This window comes from Coregonus clupeaformis, unplaced genomic scaffold, assembly GCF_020615455.1.
Source record: "Coregonus clupeaformis isolate EN_2021a unplaced genomic scaffold, ASM2061545v1 scaf0126, whole genome shotgun sequence".
NCBI classification, from domain to species: domain Eukaryota; kingdom Metazoa; phylum Chordata; class Actinopteri; order Salmoniformes; family Salmonidae; genus Coregonus; species Coregonus clupeaformis.
Genome location: NW_025533581.1, coordinates 233,899 through 261,787, shown reverse-complemented (window position 1 = coordinate 261,787; position 27,889 = coordinate 233,899). Strand labels below are relative to the sequence as shown.

General features: G+C 44.2%; 3 protein-coding genes across 3 annotated transcripts; 2 read left to right on the top strand and 1 right to left on the bottom strand.

The window, feature by feature from the left end:
• Positions 1 to 515: 515 nt before the first annotated feature.
• LOC121548173 (crystal protein-like) lies at positions 516 to 15,933 on the bottom strand. Its single transcript, XM_041859535.2, has 8 exons — positions 15,344 to 15,933; positions 14,898 to 15,099; positions 13,437 to 13,570; positions 12,184 to 12,311; positions 11,218 to 11,336; positions 10,819 to 10,959; positions 9,994 to 10,166; positions 516 to 2,198 (listed from the first exon to the last, which is right to left on the bottom strand). Exons 1-8 carry the CDS (start codon positions 15,860 to 15,862, stop codon positions 1,746 to 1,748), a joined length of 1,869 nt encoding a protein of 622 aa, XP_041715469.2. The 5' UTR covers positions 15,863 to 15,933; the 3' UTR covers positions 516 to 1,745.
• Positions 15,934 to 19,249: 3,316 nt separating this feature from the next.
• Positions 19,250 to 21,640, top strand: LOC121548167. Its single transcript, XM_041859520.1, has 5 exons — positions 19,250 to 19,291; positions 19,649 to 19,742; positions 20,056 to 20,328; positions 20,652 to 20,945; positions 21,306 to 21,640. Exons 1-5 carry the CDS (start codon positions 19,250 to 19,252, stop codon positions 21,638 to 21,640), a joined length of 1,038 nt encoding a protein of 345 aa, XP_041715454.1.
• A 1,505-nt stretch (positions 21,641 to 23,145) lies between these two features.
• Positions 23,146 to 27,035, top strand: LOC121555546 (ZP domain-containing protein-like). Its single transcript, XM_041869384.1, has 8 exons — positions 23,146 to 23,346; positions 23,715 to 23,876; positions 24,150 to 24,340; positions 24,549 to 24,700; positions 24,924 to 25,181; positions 25,609 to 25,762; positions 26,255 to 26,387; positions 26,896 to 27,035. Exons 3-8 carry the CDS (start codon positions 24,158 to 24,160, stop codon positions 27,018 to 27,020), a joined length of 1,005 nt encoding a protein of 334 aa, XP_041725318.1. The 5' UTR covers positions 23,146 to 23,346; positions 23,715 to 23,876; positions 24,150 to 24,157; the 3' UTR covers positions 27,021 to 27,035.
• The last annotated feature ends 854 nt before the right edge of the window (positions 27,036 to 27,889 follow it).

Here is a 27,889-nt window from a genome sequence, read left to right as displayed (position 1 = left end):
GAGAGAGAGGAGATGGGAGAGAGAGATGGATTGCTGGAGAGAGAGATGAATGGCTGGAGAGAAAGTGAGCGAATAGAGAGAATGAAAAAAGAGCAAGGCAAAGAGGGAGAGTTACAGATAGAGAGGACAGGGAAAGAGAGCTAGAGAGAAGGGGGGATAAAAAGAGAGCTAGAGAGAAGGGGGGATGGAAAGAGAGCTAGAGAGAAGGGGGGATGGAAAGAGAGAGCTAGAGAGAAGAGGGGATGGAAAGAGAGCTAGAGAGAAGGGGGGATGGAAAGAGAGCTAGAGAGAAGGGGGATGGAAAGAGAGCTAGAGAGAAGGGGGGATGGAAAGCGAGAGCTAGAGAGAAGGTGTATGGAAAGAGAGCTAGAGAGACCTTCTAGATGTCACTCATAAGTATGTATGTATTCAGGTCATTCTGACCCAGCATGCATCTAAATGACCTATCTACCATGTGCACCCTACACAGTGCTCAACCCAATGGCGGTGCTTTTTTCCCCGAAGATAACATTGAGTATTTCTCACTGTGATTTATTTGTCATAGAAAACACATTATCCAAAATGATTCACATGTACAGCGACAGTGGGGTATTCATGTAGGGGTTCTAAAGTACGTAACCAACAAATCACAGCAAATGATAAGCAGCTGGGAACGAGAAAGGGTTAGAAAAAGGATGAAGGAAAATAAAAACATGCAATCGTTCCGAAGTAGATACACAGATATGCTTCGTACATCGGGGGAGAGAAGGATGACTGTAGCTTTCATCCCCTCCTTCCCCCTGCCCTCATTGGATACTACATCAGTAACACTTTATTAAAACTGTACGTTATAACACTGTCATAATATAGTCATAAACTGTTAACACTGTCATAATATAGTCATAAACTGTTATAACACTGTCATAATATAGTCATAAACTGTTATAACACTGTCATAATGTAGTCATAAACTGTTATAACACTGTCATAATGTAGTCATAAACTGTTATAACACTCATAATATAGTCAAACGTTATAACACTGTCATAAGTCATAAACTGTTATAACACTGTCATAATATAGTCATAAACGTTATAACACTGTCATAATATAGTCATAAACGTTATAACACTGTCATAAGTCAAACTGTTATAACACTGCCATAAGTCAAACTATGTTATAACAGTCATAATAGTCTAACTGTTATAAGTTATAATATAGTCAAACTGGTAGAACTGTCATAAGTCAAACTGTTAATACACTGTCATAATAATCATAAACTGTATGTTATAACACCATCATAATACAGTCAAAAACATGACATAACAAATGTGTCTGACCCTGGCTCTAGCCCTAACCCCTCTATGTACATCTCCTGTATGTGTATGTCTACTGGGGAGAATGGGATATGCAAAAGAAAACTTCCATTACTCATGTACTAAATGGACAATAGAGTAATCTTCTATAAGTCTATGTCACTGAATGTCAGCTGATGTCAAACAGTTATAACAAACACAATCAGCTTCGGTCCCACTTTAAACAAAGTACAATTTACAAAGGCTTTATATAGCATACATAAAGGCTTCATAAGGACTACATAAGTGCTTCACAAATCACCTCTAAGCATAAGTCATACTCTATAATGGTGTATACAGGGTGACATAACCATTCCCACTGTAGGGTGAATTGCCAAATGTGACATAACACTATGTATGCATACATAACCAATATCAACACCTTGCCCGCCCCATGCCCACCCCTATGCCCTAATAGATGCCCAGCTTGTCCCAGAAGTCACAGATATGGTCCCTGGTGCCCACCTGGGAGTGGGAGCGTACAGTGAAGTTCATGACCAGCCAGGAGCTGGTGTCCGAGTAGCGGGGCCAGGCTGGCAGGCGCTGCTGTCTACAGAAGCCAGTCTGCTGCACCCGTGAGGCCGGGTCCCCGGTGTGGGCGAACGCCCCCCAGTAACACAGCATCCGATTGGACAGCAGCCGCTCGGGCGGGGCCAGCGTGAAGTTGGCCACGGAGGCCGTGTCAAAGAGGAATGGCAGCTCGGCGCCGTGACACGCGTGCTCGTAGCAGAAGGAAAGACCCGACCACACACTGTGGTCCGACGCCACATGGTCGAAGACGTACATCCACACAGCGCTGCCCGCTTTGGTGCCCGCCCGGGCCGCCTTGCGGGAGGGGCACAGGAAGACATAGTCTGTCACAATCTGGGGGTAAACAGAGAGGTCATTGAGGTCAATACAATCTGGGGGGTAAACAGAGAGGTCATTGAGTTCAATACAAGGTTAGAAAAAGTACAGTGAAGGCAGATGGAACTGTCATGTTGCACAGAGATAATATCAGGGCTATGTGATAAAGAACAAGGTGCTACGTAGAAGCATACCAAAGGGTTTTTCGGCATGTCCCTTGTTGCAGGCAAACCTTTTTTTTTGTCGGGTAGAACCCTCCATAAAGTTTCCAGGTAAAACCTTTGGCAAAGAAACCTCAAAGAACCCTTTTATCTAAGAGTGTACATGCAACTCCAGGGTGGTTTAATAACATACATCCTAGATCTTCTTCTTATGACCAGCTTAGGTTCATCTAAACTATATTTATCCAGGGTAAGGGTCAACATTCTCAACAAACAGAGAGATACAGTGAGGGAAAAAAGTATATGATTCCCTGCTGATTTTGTACGTTTGCCCACTGACAAATAAATTATCAGTCTATAATTTTAATGGTAGGTTTATTTGAACAGTGAGAGACTGAATAACAACAACAAAATCCAGAAAAATGCATGTCAAAAATGTTATAAATTGTTATCCATTTTAATGAGGGAAATAAGTATTTGACCCCCTCTCAATCAGAAAGATTTCTGGCTCCCAGGTGTCTTTTATACAGGTAACGAGCTGAGATTAGGAGCACACTCTTAAAGGGAGTGCTCCTAATCTCAGCTTGTTACTTGTATAAACGACACCTGTCCACAGAAGCAATCAATCAATCAGATTCCAAACTCTCCACCATGGCCAAGACCAAAGAGCTCTCCAAAGATGTCAGGGACAAGATTGTAGACCTAAACAAGGCTGGAATGGGCTACAAGACCATCGCCAAGCAGCTTGGTGAAAAGGTGACAACAGTTGGTGCGATTTTTCGCAAATAGAAGAAACACAAAATAACTGTCAATCTCCCTCGGCCTGGGGCTCCATGCAAGATCTCACCTCGTGGAGTTGCAATGATCATGAGAACGGTGAGGAATCAGCCCAGAACTACACGGGAGGATCTTGTCAATGATCTCAAGGCAGCTGGGACCATAGTCACAAAGAAAACAATTGGTAACACACTACGCCGTGAAGGACTGAAATCCTGCAGCGCCCGCAAGGTCCCCCTGCTCAAGGAAGCACATATACATGCCCGTCTGAAGTTTGCCAATGAACATTTGAATGATTCAGAGGAGAACTGGGTGAAATTGTTGTGGTCAGATGAGACCAAAATCGAGCTCTTTGGCATCAACTCAACTCGCCGTGTTTGGAGGAGAAGGAATGCTGCCTATGACCCTAAGAACACCATCCCCACTGTCAAACATGGAGGTGGAAACATTATGCTTTGGGGGTGTTTTTCTGCTAAGGGAACAGGACAACTTCACCGCATCAAAGGGACGATGGACGGGGCCATGTACCGTCAAATCTTGGGTAAGAACCTCCTTCCCTCAGCCAGTGCATTGAAAATGGGTTGTGGATGGGTATTCCAGCATGACAATGACCCAAAACACACGGCCAAGGCAACAAAGGAGTGGCTCAAGAAGAAGCACATTAAGGTCCTGGAGTGGCCTAGCCAGTCTCCAGACCTTAATCCCATAGAAAATCTGTGGAGGGAGCTGAAGGTTCGAGTTGCCAAACGTCAGGCTCGAAACCTTAATGACTTGGAGAAGATCTGCAAAGAGGAGTGGGACAAAATCTCTCCTGAGATGTGTGCAAAGCTGGTGGCCAACTACAAGAAACGTCTGACCTCTGTGATTGCCAAAAAGGGTTTTGCCACCAAGTACTAAGTCATGTTTTGCAGAGGGGTCAAATACTTATTTCCCTCATTAAAATGCAAATAAATTTATAACATTTTTGACATGTGTTTTTCTGGATTTTTGTTGTTGTTATTCTGTCTCTCACTGTTCAAATAAACCTACCATTAAAATTATAGACTGATCATTTCTTTGTCAGTGGGCAAACTTACAAAATCAGCAGGGGATCAAATACTTTTTTCCCTCACTGTAAGAGTCCCTATTGGCTAGTGTGTGTGCTGCAGAACTGGCGCTCAAAGCCTTTTTTTTTCGCTTGTTACCTGGAAACTATAGTCAGGAATACACTCAGGGCAGCCACCTACGATGCACAGAATCATCTAGAACATCTGTAGCCCTCAGTCTCCTCAAAGGAGATATATACAGAATCATCTAGAACACCTGTAACCCTCAGTCTCCTCAAAGGAGATGTATACAGAATCATCTAGAACACCTGTAACCCTCAGTTTCCTCAAAAAAAAATATACAGAATCATCTAGAACACCTGTAGCCCTCAGTCTCCTCAAATGAGATATATACAGAATCATCTAGAACACCTGTAACCCTCAATCTCCTCAAAGGAGATATATACAGAATCATCTAGAACACCTGTAACCCTCAGACTCCTCAAAGGAGTTGTATACAGAATCATCTAGAACACCTGTAACCCTCAGTCTCCTCAAAGGAGCTATATACAGAATAATCTAGAACACCTGTAACCCTCAGTCTCCTTAAAGGAGATATATACAGAATCATCTAGAACACCTGTAGCCCTCAGTCTCCTCAATGGAGATATATACAGAATCATCTAGAACACCTGTAGCCCTCAGGCTCCTCAAAGGAGATATATACAGAATCGTCTAGAACACCTGTAACCCTCAGTCTCCTCAAACGAGATGTATACAGAATCATCTAGAACATCTGTAACCCTCAGTCTAATCAAAGAAGATATATTCAGAATCATCTAAAACACCTGTAACCCTCAGTCTCCTTAAAGGAGATATATATACAGAATAATCTAGAACACCTGTATTCCTCAGTCTCCTCAAAGAAGATATATACAGAATCATCTAGAACACCTGTTGCCCTCAGTCTCCTCAAATGAGATATATATAGAATCATCTAGAACACCTGTAACCCTCAGTCTCCTTAACGGAGATATATACAGAATCATCTAGAACACCTGTAACCCTCAGTCTCCTCAAAGGAGATATATACAGAATCATCTAGAACACCTGTAGCCCTCAGGCTCCTCAAAGGAGATATATACAGAATCATCTAGAACACCTGTAGCCCTCAGTCTTCTCAAAGGAGATATATACAGAATCATCTAGAACACCTGTAGCCCTCAGGCTCCTCAAAGGAGATGTATACAGAATTGTATAGAACACATGTAACCCTCAGTCTCCTCAAAGGAGGTATATACAGAATCATCTAGAAAACCTGTAACCCTCAGTCTCCTCAAACGAGATGTATACAGAATCATCCAGAACACCTGTAACCCTCAGTCTCCTCAAAGGAGATATATACAGAATCATATAGAACACCTGTAACCCTCAGTCTCCTCAAAGGAGATGTATACAGAATCATCTAGAACACCTGTAACCCTCAGTCTCCTCAAAGGAGATATATACAGAATCATCTAGAACACCTGTAACCCTCAGTCTCCTCAAAGGAGATGTATACAGAATCATATAGAACACCTGTAACCCTCAGTTTCCTCAAAGGAGATATATACAGAATCGTCTAGAACACTGTAACCCTCAGTCTCCTCAAAGGAGATGTATACAGAATCATGTAGAACACCTGTTGCCCTCAGTCTCCTCAAATGAGATATATATAGAATCATCTAGAACACCTGTAACCCTCAGTCTCCTTAAAGGAGATATATACAGAATCATCTAGAATACCTGTAACCCTCAGTCTCCTCAAAGGAGATATATACAGAATCATCTAGAACACCTGTAGCCCTCAGGCTCCTCAAAGGAGATATATACAGAATCATCTAGAACACCTGTAGCCCTCAGTCTTCTCAAATGAGATATATACAGAATCATCTAGAACACCTGTAACCCTCAGTCTCCTCAAAGGAGATGTATACAGAATCATCTAGAACACCTGTAGCCCTCATTCTCCTCAAATGAGATATATACAGAATCATCTAGAACACCTGTAACCCTCAGTCTGCTCAAACGAGATGTATACAGAATCATCTAGATCATCTGTAACCCTCAGTCTCCTTAAAGGAGATATATACAGAATAATCTAGAACACCTGTAGCCCTCAGTCTCCTCACATGAGATATATACAGAATCATCTAGAACACCTGTAGCCCTCAGGCTCCTCAAAGGAGATATATACAGAATCATCTAGAACACCTGTAACCCTCAGTCTCCTCAAAGGAGATGTATACAGAATCATCTAGAACACCTGTAGCCCTCAATCTCCTCAAAGGAGATGTATACAGAATCATCTAGAACACCTGTAGCCCTCAATCTCCTCAAAGGAGTGATACTGTATATACAGCAGCATGCCCAGCAGGAGGCATACACAACATGGGGCATACAAACAGACAGATCAAATCAAATTTTATTTGTCACATGCGCCAAATACAACACGTGTAGTCCTTACAGTCTAATGCTTACTAACAAGCCCTTAACCAACAATGCAGTATTAAGAAAAATAAGAGTTAAGTAAAAAATAAAGTAAAAATAACAGTAGCGAGGCTAAATACACAGATACAGTGTGTGTGTGTGTGTGTGTGTGTGTGTCCACGCACCCACACACTCTTACCCTGAGGGAATAGTAGGTGCAAACTTTGCTAAAGGTGCAAACACTTTGTAATCCTGAACTAAGGGCTCGATTCAATCTGTATCGCTGAAGCTTTACAGACTGCGCAATCGAAATGTAAAGGTAATTTCCCATTGAGCCGACATGTGCATTGTTTACTGTGAATGCAGCCTCCGCTAACGTGGGACATTGCCTTTAAATTTCAATCACGCTGTAACGCCGCACTTCAGCACTACGGATTGAATCCAGCACTAAGTCACTTTGTTCTGATGTCAGCATCTCCCTCTCACTTCTCCCTCTCCTTCTCTCCTTCTCCCCCTCTCCTTCTCCCCAGCTCACTTTCTCTCCCCAGCTCACTTTCTCTACCCCTCTCTCTCTCCCTCATTTCTCTCTCTGCCCCTCTCCCTCCCCCTCTTCTTCTCTTTACCTCTCCTTCTCCCCCTCCCAGGCGGAGCCATGTGGCCTCAGTGCAATAGCTGACATTTGTCATGACCCTCCCCTCCCCTGAGACCTGTCCTTTAGGAAGGGGGGGGTCCTTCCTCCTTTTCTGCTACTCACACACACACACACACCACAGTCTGACAGTGAACTGTATATGAATACTAAACAGGTATGGGAGTGTCACCTTCTGCCCCCAACCTCTCTCAGCACACTCATCTCTCACTTTAGATTCAAAACATTCAGAGAAAGTGCCTGAGGCTATTTACCATTCGAGCTCTCTGTTTCACATTTTTCCCTCACTACAGCGAATGCATGTTTCTACTGATGCAGCTTATGTATTCATCGTTTGTTGTTGTCTCTAGTGTGGGTGGATTCAGTTTATCCTGTAATCCACACTGAACATCATCTAGCCTGAGCTGGTAGTGAAATGGAGCCATATTCAGTATGCATCGCTATATGAGGTCAGCTCTCTGGCTGTGATTGGGTGAAGTTGCATCTAGACACTGATCTTCGGTCAATTTTGCATTTCCCCCAATAATGGTTAAGGTTAGGCTAGGGGAGGGGAAGCTGATCCTAGATCTGCAGCTTGGGGAAACTGTGACTGGGTGGTCTTCCTCAGTGTCTCTCTTTTATTTCCTAAAGGTTTGATCTGCTGCCACTGTGTGGTTTACATCCCAAAGAGACAATGGCACTCTGCTACATGGGGGGCCAGTATAAAAAATGATGTATGCACTCACTAACTGTAAGTCGCTCTGGATAAGAGCGTCTGCTAAATGACTAAAATGTAAATGTTACAGACAGCACTACTAATTATTATTTAAGAATGGCTATGGGAGGAGCCTAAACAGAAAGTAGTATTTTAGCTCCCTCTGCTGGTAACCATGGGGAGTTGCACTTTGAAGAACCAAACTATCAGATGTAATCCACACATTAAAAACAGAATATTATAAACTTTACTTTAGTCGTTTTTTTACACCAGTAATTTTACTTCTACTTGAGTAGGATATTTCAGTACTCTTTCCACCCCTGATTAAAATCAGAATATTTACCTCTAAAATAATTCAGGCAGTTAGAAACAGGGTTATTGTGATAGTTTGGTTAATCAAAAAATTATTCTGAACCTAATACAAATTTGGTAGCCTATAATTATACTGATTGAGTCCGTCCTAATTTTTTTTATGACTTGGACAGAGCACTCCACAGAGGATTGAGTAAGAGGTTTTCAGCTTGTGGAGTAGGGTGAAGGTACCCCCTAGACACTTATCTTGGGTCAGTTTTGCATTTTTGTAGGTTAGGATTGGGGGAGGGGAAGCTGATCCTAGATATGTACCTAGTGAAACCTTCTCCCCAGAGCTCAGCAAGGCTCATCTAGATGCAGTGAGACGAAGCGAGGAGATGAGCAGATGTGTCCTCATCACGCTCCGAGGCCTCTCTCTACAGTCCACTGGCTGCTCAGGTGAGTCAATGCAGATGTGACTGTCTGGCCCTACAACCCATGATCTGGAGCCTGGTTAGCGGTGGTTAGCTGTATCTACAGATATTGTGGTGGGCACTTTCCAGGTCATCTTTATTGAAGCGGACTTGACCGTCTAGCCTGTGGTGAGTGGTATCTACAGATACTGTGGGCACGTTCCAGGTCGCATGTATTACAAAAGGTGCAGACGTGACCGTCTGGCCCTACAACCACTGATCTGGAGCCTGTGGTGAGTGGTATCTACATATACTGTGTGCCTGGATGAGTGGGATCTTGTGGTCCTCTGTAGCTCAGCTGGTAGAGCACGGCGCTTGTAACGCCAAGGTAGTGGGTTCAATCCCCGGGACCACCCATACACAAAAATGTATGCACGCATGACTGTAAGTCGCTTTGGATAAAAGCGTCTGCTAAATGGCATATTATTATTATTATTATTATTGTTGCAGGAACCACAATATGATATAGCTCCCGAGTGGCGCAGTGGTCTAAGGCACTGCATCTCAGTGCTTGAGGCGTCACTACAGACCCCCTGGTTCGATTCCAGGCTGTATCACAACCGGCTGTGATTGAGAGTCCCATAGGGCAGCGCACAATTGGCCCAGCGTCGTCCGGGTTTGGCCGGAAGTTAAATAAAGGTAAAATAAATAAAATAGCGATCTAATGAGACGCAAAGCACGACTGCAAAAAAATTACCTGGGAAGTCACCACTGTGCGTGTCAGAGTTGAGAGATCTTACACATAGTTAATTGTCTAATGTGTGTTTTGTTACACTTGAATAAGTTGTGATATTGTGGTGAGATAGTGTTCATCTTCAGTGACCACACATAATCTTGTAATGTGTACAGATTGCCATGTAATTCATTCTGCACATTAGAAAACAGTGGACATTTTATTGTTTTCAACCATTGCCTGGTCTTCAACCTGACAATGAACATTGCCAAAACTTTTGTTGACTTTAATGTAAAACATTACTTTTTGGGAGGATTGATCAGTGTTCTTTCTACATTTTGATTTGTCTTTTTTTTCTAACATGTTTGCAGTGACATCACTGTGAGTTTCTCCCTGGCTATGTCCCAATGATCTCATCTTCTTCCTGAAGTCTGGACCCGTTCACTACTCCCTACACAAAGCATTGGATTGGTGTAGGCATAGGATAGGGAGTTTCCATATCAGTAATTTCTTGCCAAATCCATGAAGGGAAGTGAACAAGTGCACACTTTGGGAGAAAGGAGAGATTATTATTACACCCCCTGTGAAAGTCAGATTTTACCTGAGCCAGCATGTCCCGTCGGTCAATGTCCTTGTACAGGGGCAGGTACTTGCGTAGGATCCTGAGGGTGTGCTGTTTGAAGATGGCTGTGGTGTAGACGGTGCACTCCACCGCAGACACAGGCTTAGTGAAGGCCCCGTACACAAAGATCACCCCCTCCTCTGACGTGGTCCCTGCAAGGTTGTTGTACGTCAACAACATGTCCTCAAAATTGTGGCCCAAACGTTCTGGTATAATCTTGGTTGTGTTCATTAGGCACCAAACAGAAGAAATAGGGATGAAACAGGGAGGGAGGGATCTGGAATAATTAAAATGTTCTATTGAATGTTTTAAAACATTTTCCATTGCGTGCCCTAATGAACACAACCCTGGTATGAATATAACCATGGATCCTGTAAAAGGGAAGGACACAGAACACATCAGGGACAAAGAGTCTCTCCTACAGGTGTGTTATGTCGAGTGGCCAGCTGAGAGGGAACCAATTGCACTTCACGTCTAACATTCAACTACTCAATCCAATTAAGTCACAGCATTAGCCAGCTTAGCCAAAGCCTAGGCATTGGCTTGGGGAGCCAATGCAACTCTTCAGGTCTCTGGCAAAGGTTACTCGTCATTACACAAGCACCGAACCACCTCTGTGAACTTAAGTGTGTAACAGATGTCTTCACTAGTACAGTAGTACAGAGTACCTACTTTTAATGTAAGGTGTCCTTGAGTATCCTGAAAGACATCTGCCAAGTTAAATGTATTATTAAGTGTTGATATGGGGGCCAGCCATTAAAAGCTGTTCTGGTTAGATGTGAGTGTATTTCAAGTGGTCCATACCAAGGAGGACTGGTTTCTCCTTCTGCCAGTGGCCCTTCTGGAAGGCAGTCACAGCCTGCTCTTTGATCAGCTCTCCGTCGATGTAGGGCCCCCAGGTCTCAAAGATCTCCAGGAACCTGAAGGGATTCACCACTTTGGAACCTGAGACAGAGAAGAGAGAGAAGAGAGATGGGGGGGTCAACTTAGATAGGTCAACAGTAGATAGGTAGAGGGTCAACTTTGGTTGTGTTCCAAATTTCTCCTTATTTCCATTATAGTGCACTACTTTTGACCCGAGCCCTATGGGCCATGGTCAAAAGCAGTGCACTATAGAGGGGATAGGGTGCCATTTGGGATGCACCCTTTATCTAAAAATGGTCAGTCTTCAGTCAGAGACAGAGAGGAAGACTGGTCTCCTACTTGACTTCATCTGGGCAGTGAGGACAGCCTGAGGACTGAGGGACAGCAGGCAAACGATGTCGCTCACAGAGCAGTTGGCCTGCTTGGCAAAGTCCCTCCCCAGCTTCAGGGCATCATGTCTGGAACAAAGACAACAAACCACAGATAGTCTCTCTCTGCTCAATGGGAACATTAGGTAGTGCCACATCTCTTCCAGGAGAGTAAGTACAGCTGGAGATGGAATGAGTGTTTTACTAGGACATGGCCAGGAACTTAAAGGTACCTCGTCTTCTTGGATAAATTGGCATGTCTAAACTAACCCTGAGGGGATAAATAATATTGAATTTAATTGATTGAATGTAATTTAATTGAATTTATCCTGTTTACTCCTTGTAGCTAGGCAGGCCATATAACGAAACACTTATCAGGAAGCTAGGTGATTCACTTTTGTAGTCAATTTCCTATTCACATATGGTAAGGACTACTCATTCAAAATGTGGGAAGGATAAGTTGATCAATATAGATGATAGAAGCAAAGTGAGGGTCTCCTTCTTAAACCTGAAATCCTTAATGGTGAAACTGCCTCGTCTGTTTGGGATATTACAACAACAAAGAAGTTACTGCAAACAACAAACACTGTATTTGTCCCTCTGACATCATTGCACGCACGATAGAACAGCAGAAAATGTACTGCAATTTATTTCACTACGTTGCACGACGCTCCTCACCTCCGCTTCGTCAACAAAACAAAAACAATAACAACGGCGGTGGGGCGGACAGTGGCGCCGTTTCCCCTACGGCGGATTTCATCTTTAAGGAGTTAGCGATCAAGACCACCAGCTGAGTCATGTGTTCATTCGACCAACGGAAGAAAACGGACTGAAACAGGGAGAGAAATGTGGGATCTGTCCAATGAGAAACGCTTGTTTTTGCTACGGTGTGCCCTAATGAACACTACCCAGATGTTAGGGGTTAGTGGTCACTGACCTGGTCTTGAGAGGGATGGAGAAGGGTAGGCTCTGGAACACAGCCTGTTTGAAAAGGGGCTTACTGCTCTGGACCATCAGGTGGAGGCTCACTGACTGGGCTCCTGCACTCTCCCCAAACACGGTCACCTGTGTTGGATGTTAATGGGCCATAATCAGGGTTGGGTTGTATGTCCACAGACAGAGAAAATAACAATGTACACAAACACACATAATCCTGATGGTTGTATGCCTAGTTTAGATATATAATATCCCCTGGGTGCAATTTGAGAAGTGCAGAATGATAAAGCTGTTTATCTTTGTTTGATGGAGGTGGTATACAGAACTGAAAGGCTTTCAACATCACTTTTTCTGAACCAACCAGAGTATGGTACTAGCTGTTTGTATGAGGTGCCAGTCATTTCTCTTTCGGCATGATCCAACCAATGTGTTTGTGTTGGGTCTGTCTCTGCAGTAGGGCCCAACTAGGAATTCTGGAAAACCAGAGAATTTATTGAAAGTTCCTGGAATTTTGCAACCCTACTCTGTAGCATAGCCCTCTCTCCGAAGAGCCTCTTTCCCCACTCTATAACCACTCAGAGAAATCTCATCAGGGCTGGAGGAGCTCTTCGCTATGCCTCATAGAGGCTGTTATTCTCCCAGTAGCAGGGCATCACTACAAATCAGTCACGACAGCACCCCGGGATATATAGAGGTCATTCAACAACAACCACTGCTGAAATACAACCTTGTCAACAAGGTATTTCTATACTGTACATGGTCAGAATGTGAATATCTAGGTCAGTGTATCTGGTGTCGAGTCCAGGAGTTTTTCCTGACCAGAGTTGGGATCAATTCCATTTCAATTCAGTCCATTCAGGAAGTAAATGGAAATTACAATTCACATTTCAATGAGAAAATGTGGAATTTAAATGTCTATTTACTTCCTGAATTGACTGAATTTAAATGTAATTGACCCCAACCCTGCACCTGACCCCAACACCAAAAAAAGAGAGCAGTTTGAGCCCGTTGAGATCATCAAAGACTTGAGGTGGCGGAAGAAATCAGATGTTGTCATTTTGTACGACTGTGATTTGTTCGATCAAAGAGGCATGATCATAAGGCATTAAATGAAAGAAACAGACTGAAACAGGGAGGGACTACGTTGACTAGTCTAAGAAACACTCAAATTCGTTTTCCATTGTGAAACATTTGTAAACATTTTCCCTTGCATGCCCTAATGAACACGACCCAGGATAATGTGTGCGTGCTTGCCTTGCTGGGGTCGCCTCCGAACAGAGCAATGTTCTGTTGAACCCAGAGAAGAGCAACCTGCTGATCTAGGATCCCATAATTCCCGGTTGCTGAGGTTTTGGGGTCTTTTCCCGAGACGAGGAAACCAAACGCCCCTGCAATGATACAGCAAGTCCATTGGTCCATGAAAAACTATATACACAAAACAACACACCCCTCAGAGGAGGTTGGTGGGCGGAGATATAGGAGGACGGGCTCATCATAATGTCTGGAGTGGAATTGATGGAACGGAGTCAAACACATCAACACATGGTGTTTTGATACCGTTCTATTTATTCCATTACAATGAACCCATCCTCCAATCTCTGCCCACCAGCCTCCTCTGACACCCACACAGATAATGGCCTTTTTTTAATTGGGTGAAAGTCTGTCCCCTCCTCGACTCCTGTGTCCATCTCTCCTCTGTGACCAGGAAACCGATGTGGTCGCAATATGTAGGAGAGTGTCAATTCATTAATAGGTGAACGAAGGATCCGGCAAAGGATGCTCAGGGGTGCGTTCAGTTTCGATAACGTGTAACGTTTAATCCAACGGAAACATTTAATGTGCAACGTTTAATCCAACGGAAACGGTACTGTACTGAACGACAAGGTGGCGTAATCATTACGCCGATTCTGTTGCAAAACGTTTCATCTGTTGCAAAATGTTTTGCAACAGAAACCGTTTACGCCAAGCTGAAAATGCAAACGAAAGTTTCTATTGGACAAATTCAGGTAGGTCCCTCCCCGTTTCGTTCAGTTTGCTCCATTTGGTTCTAAAATGGTAAACGGTTTCCGTAATGAATGCGCCCCCAGTTGAAGAACATTGTGATTACGGTGGCCCAGAGGGAGGTTGTGTATGGTGTGTGCTGTGATTTCTAATGACCACACACCCAAATTGATCAGGCCACCACAGGGTCACAACTCGCTACACCCACCAAATGGTATTTAACGAGGAGAGGACGGGAGGAGTCGAAGTCCACTTGAGAAAAGGCCATTATATATATATACAGCAATTTGATATACCCAGGGTCTTCTGCTATATTAGACAAGCTCTCAACTCTGTTCATAAATGTTTGGAATCACCATCCAGATATCCATTTGTTTCCTATTTTTGGGACTGTGTAGGGTAATGTAATCAGCAAACCCGATGCGCTTCCCCCCCCCCCCCCATACTAATGAATCACACAAGGTCTCTGCCCTGTCTCTACACTGTTCCAGGTCTCTTATGAAGGGGTTAGGGTTGAAAGAAACTATTTGATCTCAATGAAACTAGCCTGGATAAATAGATAAAGGTTGTATAGTGAAGAGGTGTGGGGTGACGTTCCCTTTAGATACTGACCCTGGTCAGTTTGGCATTTTCCCCACTAATGGTTAAGGTTAGGTTAGGTTTAGGGAAGCTGATCCTAGATATGTACCTAGAGAAACTTCACCCCTGTCTTACCTAGCCGATACGCCATGTTCACCACCACAGTGTGTGTGAAGTTACTGATGAACCTCCCATCATACAGGGGCTTGGAAGCTGAGCCAGCGATGAAATCCCCCCCGTGGATCCACACCATCACTGGCAGGGGTGTCAGTAAAGGGGAACTGAAGTTCACATTCAGAGGTACAAATATGTTGAGGTAGAGGCAGTTCTCACTCACCTACGGGACAATCACGTTTCATTTCAGAAACCAAATATTCACATTTCACACGACATTTCACACGGCAAATAAAATATTCACATTATTGATGAATCAAAGACGTTTCTGGATGTTATCAGGAGATTATTCAGGACTTTGTTAATTTCATGTTTCACCGTCAACATGCTGCACATGACATACTGGTAGAACATTACGCTAAATCATAACAAAATCATTATCAAGCCCATCTGAGTCAGTCCCCTACCTTCTGAGGGCACTCGTCAGATATAGGGCCACTGCAGCCTTGCATACATGCGTCCCTCGGGTACGTGGCGTCGTACACCCCAAGCCACGGGGTCACCGGTCTGGGGGCCTTCCAGCGGTACTCGGCCACAGGTGGGTCCGCGTACGGGATCCCATAAAATATGTGGGTCTTTTCCACTGTGAGTCCCTTGATCACCCCATTGTTGGTCAACACTATGGGGCCATAGTCAGGAATATCAGGGATAGTAGTCTCGGTGTTGAGTGTATTCTGGATGACTGGTTCCTCATCTGTCCAGATGGGAATGGAATCCTCTGGATCTTCAAGCTCCTCCAGTGAGTTTGTTTCAAAGCGAAGGTCTCTGTTGATAGCCAAAGGTTGATCCCTAACTAGTAGTCCATAGGAGGAAATCCTTCCAATAAACTCTGTAAGGTCGATCTCATTCTCAAACGTTGTCGCATCTGCAAAAGACAGCGCAAAGATCAGGGAGCAAAGCAGCAAGAAACAGTGACAGCTCTCCATCTTTCCTGAATGAATTATTAGAATGTATTACCCAGGGTCTCTCAGTCAGATCAGATCCTTCTCTAGTTGCATCCTAGCTGGGGCAGAAAGCTGAAGCCTAAACTCCTACCCAGATGAATAAGGGGGAAACACTTTAACTTCCCCTAACGGCTTTCCTTTTCATACCATATTTGGTAAAGAGAGGAAGTCCAGTGGCAAGTCAGAGGGACAAGAGGAATCAAGACGAAACTGGTTCCATATTCTGCTTATTTTCTCAGATTAAACATCCAATCTCTATACAGTTTTCTGTTCCCAAAACTATCATTTGTTATGAACAGTTTAATAGATTGACTTCTAAACTTCCTAGAAATGTACATTACTTAAAAGAAGAGTGAAGGGTGAATTCAAGTTCTTGCACAATGCACACATGCACTTCCGAGAGTAGGCGTTCCCTAACAGAAATATGCAAATTAACACTAAAACGCGCCAATAATATATTTTTCTAGCTCGTGCTTGGCTCTGCCCACCTCCTTGATTGAGTGCCCACAGTGTGACAACGATTCCCATGTAAAAGCCCCATGTGAACTATCTTGGGTTTAGCAATAAGAATCTTTGGTTCCTACAGTGGCCTGTGTGGATACTCGTGACACCAATTTGGCCAATTGGAGAATCATGGACAGTTCTCAGACAGAACTTCCCTTGTCAGACAACTGTGGATTAGGACTCATGACTGATATACTTGGGATAGCCAGGACCCTGTGATGCACTCCCAGTAATGGGAGGCAGGTGGTCTTTCCCTTTACCTAACGACATAATAGGCTCCCATGATGTGAAGCTTAGCTCATTTTTGGGTGGTCACAATATTGCTCTGTTTGAAGTTTCCCTTAGGTACAGAACTAGGATCAGACCCCCCCAAAAAAAAACACTTTCTTTGAAGGTTGCATGCCAACTTTCATAAAGCAATCACTACTACACCTACATAAACAATGCAACACTTTGTACAAACATATGTTTTGTAAATTATAATTAATATCTGTTATGTAGGCTATAAAAAGGTATTTAGGAGTATATTACTGACAATATGTAATTACAAGGAATGAAGGGAATATACACTATATATGCAAAAGTATGTGGACACCCCTTCAAATGAGTGGATTCAGCTATTTCAGCCACACCCGTTGCTGACAGGTGTATACAATCGTGCACACAGCCATGCGATCTCCATAGACAAACATTGGCAGTAGAATGGCCCTACTGAAGAACTCAGTGACTTTCAACGTGGCACCGTCATAGGATGCCACCTTTCCAACAAGTCAGTTCGTCAAATTTCTGCCCTGCTAGAGCTGCCCCGGTCAACTGTAAGTGCTGTTATTGTGAATTGGAAACATATAGGAGCAACAACGGCTCAGCCGCGAAGTGGTATTCCACACAAGCTCACAGAACGGACCGCCGAGTGCTGAAGCGTGTAGCGTGTAAAAATCGTCTGTCCTCGGTTGCAACACTCACTACCGAACTGTTCGTCGGGAGCTTCATGAAATGGGTTTCCATGGCCGAGGAGCCGCACACAAGCCTAAGATCACCATACGCAATGCCAAGCGTCGGCTGGAGTGGTGTAAAGCTCGCCGCCTTTGGACTCCGGAGCAGTGGAAACGCGTTCTCTGGAGTGATTAATCATGCTTCACCATCTGGCAGTCCAACAGACAAATCTGGGTTTGGCGGATGCCAGGAGAATGCTACCTGCCTGAATGCATAGTGCCAAATGTAAAGTTTGGTGGAGGAGGAATAATGGTCTTGGGCTAGGCTTCTTAGTTCCAGTGAAGGGAAAGCTTAACTCTACAGCATAAAATGACATTCTAGACAATTATGTGCTTCCAACTTCGTGGCAACAGTTTGTGGAAGGCCCTTTCCTGTTTCAGCATAATAATGCCCCTGTGCACAAAGCGAGGTCCATACAGAGATGGTTTGTCGAGATCGGTGTGGAAGAACTTGACGGGCCTGCACAGAACCCTGACCTCAACCCCATCGAACCCCTTTGGGATGAATTGGAACGCAGACTGCGAGCCAGGCCTAATCGCCCAACATCAGTGCCCGACCTCACTAATGCTCTTAAGGCTGAATGGAAGCAAGTCCCCGCAGCTATGTTCCAACATCTAGTGGGAAGCCTTCCCAGAAGAGTGGAGGCTGTTATAACAGCAAAGGGGGGACCAACTCCATATTAATCCCCATGATTTTGGAATGAGATGTTCGATGAGCAGGTGTCCACATACTTTTGGTCATGTAGTGTATCTCGACTGGTGCTGCATTCATGTCGGAACTAGGAAACTCAGACATTTCCGACTTGGAAACGTGTAGAAAGATGATACCTGAGTATCAGAATTAACCAACAAGAAGTATTATGCAAACAATTTATGTTAATTTTATGTTCCGAGTTTCCTACTGGTTATGAATGCATCATAGGTCTTTGTAGGTGTGCTTAAACATTTATAGATTCAAATCAAATTGAAATGACATACAGACTTCTGTAGGCTAAAATACTTATGTAAGCTAGCATTCTTTCCCTTTGCACATTGATATTCATAGCCTCCCACCAAATAGTAAACCTAATTATTTGGAGCAAAATTGGCATTTAAGCCTACCATGTTGCTCGAAATCAATATTCCACAAATTATATGAGAGTTCATCACATTTTATCCGTTCATTGACACCTGTCAAAAAAAAAAGAAGTATAAATCATTATTAGTCGATGACGTCAGTCGAACAGTCGCAAGAAACATGTAGGCTAAACATATACTTAATTTCGTTATTGTGTTATTAATTGAATGGTGAATTAACGTGGACATGAATATTGATAAAGAACACCGACTTTCCTTTTGCAGGACCTGTTTCGCGTTTCCAGTTATATTGTTCATACTTGTACCTCATACGATATCTCTCGGTAAGTAGCCTGTGCGTGCTAAGTGCGTTACTGTTGTGTTTTTAATTGACATTGAGTGGCTATGCTGTTTCCACATCAATTATGAGTTAGAGACAAAAATGTATTTACCTTATTTCCCTCCCATGACTCTGGGTTTGGTTGATTTTCATGAGTGAATTGTGACACATGTAGCTTCATACAATCTGCAGGAAGCTGCAGTAGTTTTACTTTCTCCATATGTTGGAAGTTCAGCAACAATTCCTTGTTTGGCAGGTAAGTAAGTCCAATATTTCATAAGCACAGAATCATGCCAAACTTCTGAACCATCCACTTTGCACTAACTTAGGCCTGTGTCTTATTCATTCTGATTCTCTACAGTTGGCCAGAAGGAAATGTATGGTTGAACACTACCAAATTGAAATCCATTTGGAGACAGGACACATTTTCATCTTTGACAGTTGCCACTACTGTGGAACACAAATTGACACTTCAATATGGCGTCATGGTTCGGAAGTGGATATTCTCTGTCTTCCCAAGTAAGTATAGGCCTTCCACTCATTGTTAAGACTTTATCTAAGTATAAATACTGTCATGTATCCATTAATCTCTCGTGGACAGACTACGTACATCTAAACAAATTACGGAAGATTTTAGTTCTGGGATTACCATTGGCGTTCATTAGATCATGCTACAGTATAATTATTTTTATTTTCTTCACTTGAAGGTTCACATTCCATTGAGTTCAGAAGTATACACGAACCTGTCCAGCAACCCATCAATAGCACTCTGGTGGGTTATAATATCAGTGATGACATTCTCCTTATCTGGAATCACCGAAATGTCCCTTTGAATGAAAGATGAATGTTTGTCCATTCTCATGTTATCTCTCTTAGGAAGCCCTGGAGTTGTTCTCCGCCAATGAGGTGTTTGCGTGTGAAAACAGCACTCTGTACCTTTATCAGGACCCAGACTTCATCCTCATGCTCGGTGAGTGAGTGAGTGAGTGAGCGAGCGAGAGAGGGGGGAACGAGAGCCACAAATGGAGAGAGATAAATAAATGAGGGAGATGGAAGGAGAGGGATGAAGGTAGGTAGACAGACAGACAGACAGACGGATAGTCAGAAAGGCAGACAGACATGAGAGGTGGAGTGTGAGCGAGAGAGAGACTCGAAAGGGAGTGAGAGCAAACGCGAAATCAAGATGGAGACAGAATTCAGGTGACAATCTGGGAACATGGCCACTATACCGCTGGTGTACAGGTCATAAATGTAGTCATGACTCCCATCATCTCCTCTCCTAGGTCACACCGTGCGCTACCCCTTGAAGCTGGAGTCCAGGAGTTCCTCCATGTTACTGGTGTCCTGGAAAGAGAAGATGCAGCCCCCGGCTGACCCTGTCCCCGTCTACTCTGTGTCCCTCTACCACTCTGAGATGAAGGCCTACGCTGCCCTTAGTGTGGACAGAACCCACTCCAACCACTACCGCTTCACAGCCCTGGAGTCATGCAGTTCCTATGCTGCCTGTGTGGAGCTGGCAGGCAGCCACTCGCTTACCTGTCTCTCCACTATCACAGGTACAGTTGGGGGGTATTCATTAATGCACACTGTAGCAAAATGAATACACTGGTTCCTAGTGAATACACTGGTTCCTGGTGAATACACCCTTGGTAGCTCTCTAGGCGTTGTCACCCTGTGTAATCGCTCCAAGTTTTCTTAAAGGTTCAATCTGTGTTATTTACAGGCCTTTTTGATGATAAAAAAATAATAAAGTATAGATTTTTGAGGAATATAACTTATGACCTCGGTACTGATATGAGCAGCACTGTGTTGTATTGATATTTATGAAGTAATTACTTTGTTTGTTACGTTTTGCTGTATCATTTCTATTCATATCCAGACCCAGAAGTCCCCAGACATTTCCAGGTGACGTCGTGGAACAGCAGTAGTGTCACAGTGTCCTGGGACTGTCCCGACAACCGCAAGTTCTCCTTCTTTCTTGTCACGGTCCTACACCTCAATGGCACCAACCATGTCCTGGAGGAGAGGTCCTTCAGGCACACACTGGACACCTTTGTGTTCTCTCAGTCTGACCTGCCGCCCTGTAGCAGGGTGAAGTTTGGCCTGCAGACGGTGTGCGAGGCGGGCACGGAGGCTCGCCACAGCAGAATGGTCCTCATCAACGGGAATACTGGTAAGATCCACCTAGTTGATGCGTTGCTAGGCTGAGTGTCAATAGTCTTAAGTTGCTTCCACTCCTTGTCTCCTTCTCTTCATATGTGCAAATCTGAGGATGTAGGACAGGTGTCCTGAGGAGGTAGGAATGGTGAAAGGAAACGTCAGACAGGTGCTTTCACCTATTCTAACAGAGTTCTCTGATCATTGCACGTGAGGGGAAGGAGAAGAGGAAGCCACATCTATTGATATGCAGCCAAAGTAAACCCATAACATCCGTTCATCCAAGGCACTGTTTTCACACAATCTTCAATTGCCTTTCTCCTACTTTGCTTACGGTGAACACTTCTGGAAATGACTGTATCGGATCTCTCTTTAGTCCACTCAGAAATCAAGAAGTTGTGGCAGACCTCCTCAGGGCCGGATAACTACACCCTGAGCTGGGTGGTGAGGAACACGTCTTCTATCTCCATGTTCAGGATCTACCACCAGGGGGCGCTTCACAACACCACCCTGCTCACCAGCCACACGGTGGCCAGCCTGCTGCCCTGCAACCAGTACCAGGCCAGAGTGGAGGCGCTGTGCGGCGACAGCGTGGTCATGAGCGCCAAGACCGTACGCGCTCGGACAGGTAAGCTACAGAGCCCAGAACTCGAGGCTCATGTGGAGCGGTTGCGGGATCGATGTTTGGGTAGCTCTCATGTTTATTTTTGACTAGGTTAGGGATGCATTTAGTGGGGGACTGAATGGAGAGAATTATTAACAGTAACCTAATAATTTAATCCGCTTGATTGGTGATTAAAGAAATTGCAGTCACATGCTTTTATGTGCATGCTTTTGTTCCAATCCAACACTAATCCAACACCTGATTCAACTATTCAAGTGATTGATGATTAGTTTAGTAGACCGTATGTATGGCAGCAGTGCTGGGCTGGAACAAAAGCCTGCCCACCCTGTGGGGTTTATAGGACCAGTATTGAAGACTACTACAACAGCCTGTATCTGCCATGTTGGGTGGGTCTTTGCTTTCTCCTCTTTCTGCTGAAGTTTCCCCTAGGTACAGACCTAGGATCAGATTCCCTTCCCCCAATCCTAACTTTAACCATTAAAGGGGAAAATGCAAAACTGACCCAAGATCAGCGTCTAGGGTCAACTTCACCCTACTACTGTCTGCTCTCTCCTAGGACCCAGAGGTGTATCAGAACTGAGCTACCGTCCTGAGGACTCTACGGCGCTGTGGATTGGTGGGACTGGGCAGGGCGTGGCCTTTCAGTACCAGCTGTCTTTTGACAACGGCTCGACCATCCGGCAAGGCCGGCTGATGGAGCCATTGCTCCGCCTCCCGGGGCTCATCGAGGGCGCGCACTATACCCTGGACGTGTGGGAGGAGTGTGACGGCGAGTGGAGTGCCGACCCGGCCCTGGTGTGTTTCGATGGAGTCAACATTTCCGTCAACGCCCTCGTGCTGCCGGTGGCGTCCACCCTGAGGCCTAATGAAGACCTAGGTTGGTGTCATCTGGGCCACGTTCAGTAGGGCACAACGTTGTGGAGTGATATTATGTACAACAAACGTGCCTCCCTGACATGTAGACTAAGGAGTCGCGTAAGCGCTATTCACAACATTTCGATCCGCAATGTTCCACAACGTTTGCCTACTGAACGTGCGCCAGATGTTTATATTGTTGGGTATGTTTAGGAGAGGTAGAAATTGATGTTGTTGCAGGAACAGATTTGCTGTTCTACATGCATTGGAATGGTCAGGTAAAGAGTTTTCTTTCAATGAGAGTGCTTTGTTAATTAATTGTCGTCTCGTACTTTGTTATGCTATCACTGATGACTCGAGACTGCTTTGGCTTATATACTCAGACTTTCCATGTACACAATGTTTATGGCTTTGTGTCACTGTAGGGTTGACGTTTGTCTTCTCCAGCCTAGCCCTGGCTGTCGTTGTGCCTTGGTTACTGGTGATGGACCCAAAGACTGAGCCCTGGGCTGAGCTGAAGCATATCTACAAAAACCGAGTGAGTGTCTTTGAGCACCAAATGGAATAAAACGGTCTGAAACAAAGAGGGACTACTTGGACTTGACAAGAAATGTTAATTTGTATTTTCTGTTCAAAATGTTGAATCAAGTTTTCTGTTGTGTGGCCTAATGAACACAACCCTGGCCTCCCTCTCACTGACTTTCTTTGTGTCCGTAGTTGGAGGAGCTTTTGAAAGAGTACCCGATTAAGACCAGGGTGGAGTTGGTTGCATTCGAGGAGCTGGAAGGTCAATCCAAAACCAAGATTACCTTTCAAGGCTTTGACGCTTCCATAACCGACGCAGACTTGCCGCTACCTCCTGACGAGCAGCTGGATCATATCCAGTCCCTCCAGTCGCCCAATATCACAGTCAAGGACGGGATTATATACTAGGATGGTAAGAGAGAACCACCAACAACAACCACCACAGCATCACATGGAGGATTGTCAGATTTCTATCAGCATTTAATGTCTTTTAAACTTGTGTGATGCTTTCAAACTATAATTCCTGCTTACCTAGGCTGGTACCTGTCCCAAATGTGGGGTTTGTACATTGCTTGGCACACTATGTAACCTCTGTGCATTACGGAGAATGCTGTAGCTGTTTTTTTATGGTCCCTTTTGGACTCCGGGTAAAGTCTTTCCTAGGTACAGATCTAGGATCAGCTTCCCCTCTCCCAATTCTAACCTTAACCATTAGTGGGGGAAACGTGAAACTGACCCAAGAGCAGTGCCTAACTTTACCCTACTCCCCCTTTTGGACAGACCCAGATGAGTGTGCAACCCCTGACCTGAACAGGTGTGACTCCAATTCTCTGTGCGTCAACACTCTGAACTCCTATACCTGTGTGTGTCAACATGGCTTCTATGACGTCGGGCCCGCCTTCGTTCCCCCTCCTACCCCTGCCTCACATCCTGTCTGTTATGGTCAGTAAGCTACTTGTTATCGCACAATATGGCTGTTGGTGAACATTTTCTATTCTCTACTACACCACTCCTGTTTACTGATGGGTCGTGTTCAATAGGGCACACAACGGAAAATGTTTTATAACGTTTGAAACTTGCTGCAATGAAAAACAAGCATTTTTATTGGACAAGTTCAGGCAGTCCCTCCCTGTTTCTTCCGTTCTGTGCCTAATGAACACGACGCTGATTCCCTTTGGGGGTAAAGAAAGTTAATTTATTCATTAATTCCAACAGAAAAGGGGATGTTCACCCAATGCCTGGATAGATTGATGGCCGGAGGTATCGCCAAAGCCTTCCTGACTGGCTACTTCGGGGGCAACGTGACGGTTGTCCTGAATGAAGGCCGTTGCACAATGGAGGAGAGCGAGACGCTCTACCACTTCCGCGTGTTGCACAAACCCTCGCAGTGTGGAACGAGATGGCTGGTGAGTGACTGTGCATTCAGATGGCGGTCGTGTAAGAGACCTTAAACTGCTCACAAAGTGCTGGTTTAATTTTAGTCATGTGCAAGGGGGTTATAATGGAAGCTATACAACAGGTCACACTGGATACCTGCCAAGCACGACTGCAAAGTGATTATGCCATTGTGCACAGCACTCTGTGGATGAAATGGGATTGTGTGTGTGTGTCCAGGTGAACAGAACACACATCGAGTTCCGGAACACTCTGACGGTGACCTTGAGCAGAGAGAGGACCATCACACGAAGAGATCTCAAGGTTATCTGGAAGTGCATCTATCCCCGGAACTATGTCCGCAACACCCAGATAAACATAGATCTGGAGTGGTAAGAAGTGGCAGATTGAAGTAATGGTTGAGGCCAGGAGATGTTCCTGATTATCTGACCTACAAGGAAAAACTCAAGGTCCTGTTGCCTGGCAAGGTTTCCAAAGGGAGGGAATATTACTGGTCAATTTTGAAATGTACCAGTAATCTACTGGACTTTTGATGAATACAATGGATCAGAATCATAAAACCGTTTTTGAACAATCCCCTCTCCACCCCTCCAGGATCACCTCCCACTCTGTAGTGGAGTACAACTCCTCCCATGAGCTGGGGCTGGCCATGACCATGTACAGCGACGAATCCTTCTCCTACGACTACAGAGACTCAATCTTCCTCAGCCTCAGCGACATACTCTTCTTCGAGGTGGCCCTCCTGACCAACAACACGTTCGCCTCGGAGGTCCTGCTAGAAGTGGTTTCTTGCTGGGCAACAGAGAGCCCGGATCCACAGGACGACACCAAGGGCTTCTTTCTCCTAGATGGGTGGGTTACTGTCCTGGATCATATTAATTTGTGCACACAAAAAACAAGAGTTTCTTATTGGACAAGTTCAGGTAGCCCCTCCCTGTTTTAGTCAATTTTCTTTCTTTTGATTTCTAGTGAATATGACCCTGGTGTGAAATATTGTATTCTACACTCTGGGCTGTGTTCAATCGAGCAATATAAAATGTAATGTAGTGGCATTATGTGAGAGGTGATGGGGGAGGTCTTTAACAGGTTCATTAGGGCACACCATAGCTAAATGTTTTGCAATGGAAAAGTGTCTTTGTTTTTGGACAAGATGTTACCTCCCTGTTTTTAAAACGTTATCTTCAGTTTCAAGCCTACTGGGCATGACCCTGGATTTTCTGTTTTAATTTCAAGACAAAAAAAATCAGTTTGGGATCATGTGCTACTCTCTCATCCTCAGCTGCCCTGTTGACAGCACCTTTCATTGGCTCTCTGTGAACGGTGTGTCACAGAGGAGTAGGTTCTCCATTCATATGTTCACTATGCCCAAGGAGTTACCCATCTACATACACTGCCTGGCCCGGATATGCAGTCACGATGAGGACTGCACTACGGTAAACTTCTAACAAGTTCAAGTCTATTTGCCATTATAAATATATTGGAAATCTTAGTAGATAAAGTTCAATTAAAAACAGGAAGAATGATCAGGACAAATATATATTAGGCCTTACAGATACACATATAAATGTGTTAGAGCAGTCATTCTCATTGAAAGCAAGTCTAAGAAGCAGTAGATCTGTTTGTTCTATTTCTATGCTTCCTGTTAAGTTTCGTATTTGCATCTAACTTTCGGTTTTGTACACCAGCTTCAAACAGCTGAAAATACAATATTTTTGGTTACGGAATAGATATTTCACAGCGGTTTAGATGGTACAATGATTCTCTACACTACGCGACTTTTTAAAGATGATATACATTAATAAACTAACATCTTTGTTTGCTCAACAAACAAATCTGGATTGATTTAACAGACAGTTAGTTATCCACGTTTTAAAGTAACTTGGTCATTATTTTCAAAACATATTTTCCCATGATCCTCTCTGTAGAACTGTACAGTCCAGAGACTTTCAAAGAGATCAACAGCTAGATGGGATCCATACGTCAAAGTAGCCGTGGTCGTGTCTGCAGGACCACTGATGGTCACCCATGAGGCAGCACCAGGGACCAAACTCTCCAACTGTGAGTTGGTGTGATGTGAAACGTTTTGAGCTTTACAGATATGAATCAAATTAATCTATACATTTCTTTCGGAAACTTCTGTAACGTTCTTGAACAGGCCTGTGGTATCTGGAGGTTGGGAGGGGATGCTCCAAATCAAGTCTTGGATACTAATTCTGTTAGCTACACTTTGTAACCGTGATATGTGAACGCTTCCATGCAGCTGTTACGCCTTAGCTCGTGTAAGCACCGGCAGCAATCTTTCAACTAACGGTTACATGGCGACACTTCCTTAATTCTCAACTTGGAACTTACCGGTGTCTTCTCAACTCCGATCGCTAGTTGCAGTTGGAACGTTGGAATTGAGAAAATACTTAAATTTAGAAAAAGTATCGCCATTTTTAAAGGTTAGTTGAAAAATTGCTGCTGGTGCTTTACGCTAGCTAAGGTGTAACGGCTGTATGGAAGCATTCATATATCACCCTTACAAAGTGTAGCTATAATTTAGTACGTGTCTGTTTCCTTGCAGGGGATGAGGCTGTGACGATGATCTACGTCGTGGGAGGAACCATGGGTGTCTTGGTGTTGACGATGCTTGGTGTGAGCGCAACAAAGGCTATAATGAATTATTATGAGAGAGCAAAGCCTCAATAAACACATGGAACCACATCTATTTTTCTCTTGTCCTGAGTATTATCAGGGATTCATTCAATATATTTTCTACAGATGTCTTCACTAAGTACAATTGCCAAAATGAACGATTAACATTAAATGCCACTAGTAGGTGCGGTGGCAAGCTACCCTAGTTGACAAATTGCGACGGGCACACCCAAACCACTAGCCAATATGTCAAATGACTATCATCATTAGGCTAACTACACTGAACCAGAATATAAACGGAACATGTAAAGTGTTGGTTTCATGAGCTGAAATATAAAATCCCAGAAATTGTCCATACACACAAATTGCTTATTTCTCTCAAATGTTGTGCACAAGTTTGTTTACATCCCTCCTTTGCCAAGATAAACCATCCACCTGACCGGTGTGGCATATCAAGAAGCTGATTAAACAGCATGAACATCACACAGGTGCATCTTGTGGTGGGGACAATAAAAGGCCACTTTAAAATGTGCAGTTTTGTCACACAACACAATGCCACAGATGTCTCAAGTTTTGAGGGAGCATGCAATTGGCATGCTGACTGCAGGAATGTCCACCAGAGCTATTGCCAGATAATTTGTTTATTTCTCTACCATAAGCTGCCACCAACGCCGTTTTAGAGAATTTGTCAGTATTTCCAACCGCAGACCACGTGTAACCATAACAGCCCAGGACCTCCACATCTGGCTTATTCACCTGTGGGATAGCCTGAGGGGGTGCTGAGTAGTATTTCTGTCTGTCCTTTTGTGGGAAAAAAATAATTATTGGCTTGGCCTGGATTTCCAGTGGGTGGGCCTATGCCCTCCAAGGCCCACCCATGGCTGCACCTCTACCCAGTCATGTGAAATCCATAGATTAGGGCC

What these genes read in the sequence shown, in the direction of transcription:
- LOC121548167 (XM_041859520.1), top strand. Translation starts at nt 19,250, where the DNA reads ATGGCGTCATGGTTCGGAAGTGGATATTCTCTGTCTTCCCAA. An exon ending in GATATTCTCTGTCTTCCCAA is followed by an intron (nt 19,292 to 19,648) that starts GTAAGTATAGGC and finishes TATCTCTCTTAG; the next exon opens with GAAGCCCTGGAGTTGTTCTC. An exon ending in CCTCATCAACGGGAATACTG is followed by an intron (nt 20,946 to 21,305) that starts GTAAGATCCACC and finishes ATCTCTCTTTAG; the next exon opens with TCCACTCAGAAATCAAGAAG.
- LOC121555546 (XM_041869384.1), top strand. Translation starts at nt 24,158, where the DNA reads ATGTTCACCCAATGCCTGGATAGATTGATGGCCGGAGGTATCGCCAAA. An exon ending in AGTGTGGAACGAGATGGCTG is followed by an intron (nt 24,341 to 24,548) that starts GTGAGTGACTGT and finishes GTGTGTGTCCAG; the next exon opens with GTGAACAGAACACACATCGA. An exon ending in GGCTTCTTTCTCCTAGATGG is followed by an intron (nt 25,182 to 25,608) that starts GTGGGTTACTGT and finishes TCTCATCCTCAG; the next exon opens with CTGCCCTGTTGACAGCACCT.
- LOC121548173 (XM_041859535.2), bottom strand. Translation starts at nt 15,862, where the DNA reads ATGGAGAGCTGTCACTGTTTCTTGCTGCTTTGCTCCCTGATCTTTGCG. An exon ending in TCCATCCCTCTCAAGACCAG is followed by an intron (nt 11,337 to 12,183) that starts GTCAGTGACCAC and finishes TCTTTGTTCCAG; the next exon opens with ACATGATGCCCTGAAGCTGG. An exon ending in GACGGGACATGCTGGCTCAG is followed by an intron (nt 2,199 to 9,993) that starts GTAAAATCTGAC and finishes GTTTACCCCCAG; the next exon opens with ATTGTGACAGACTATGTCTT.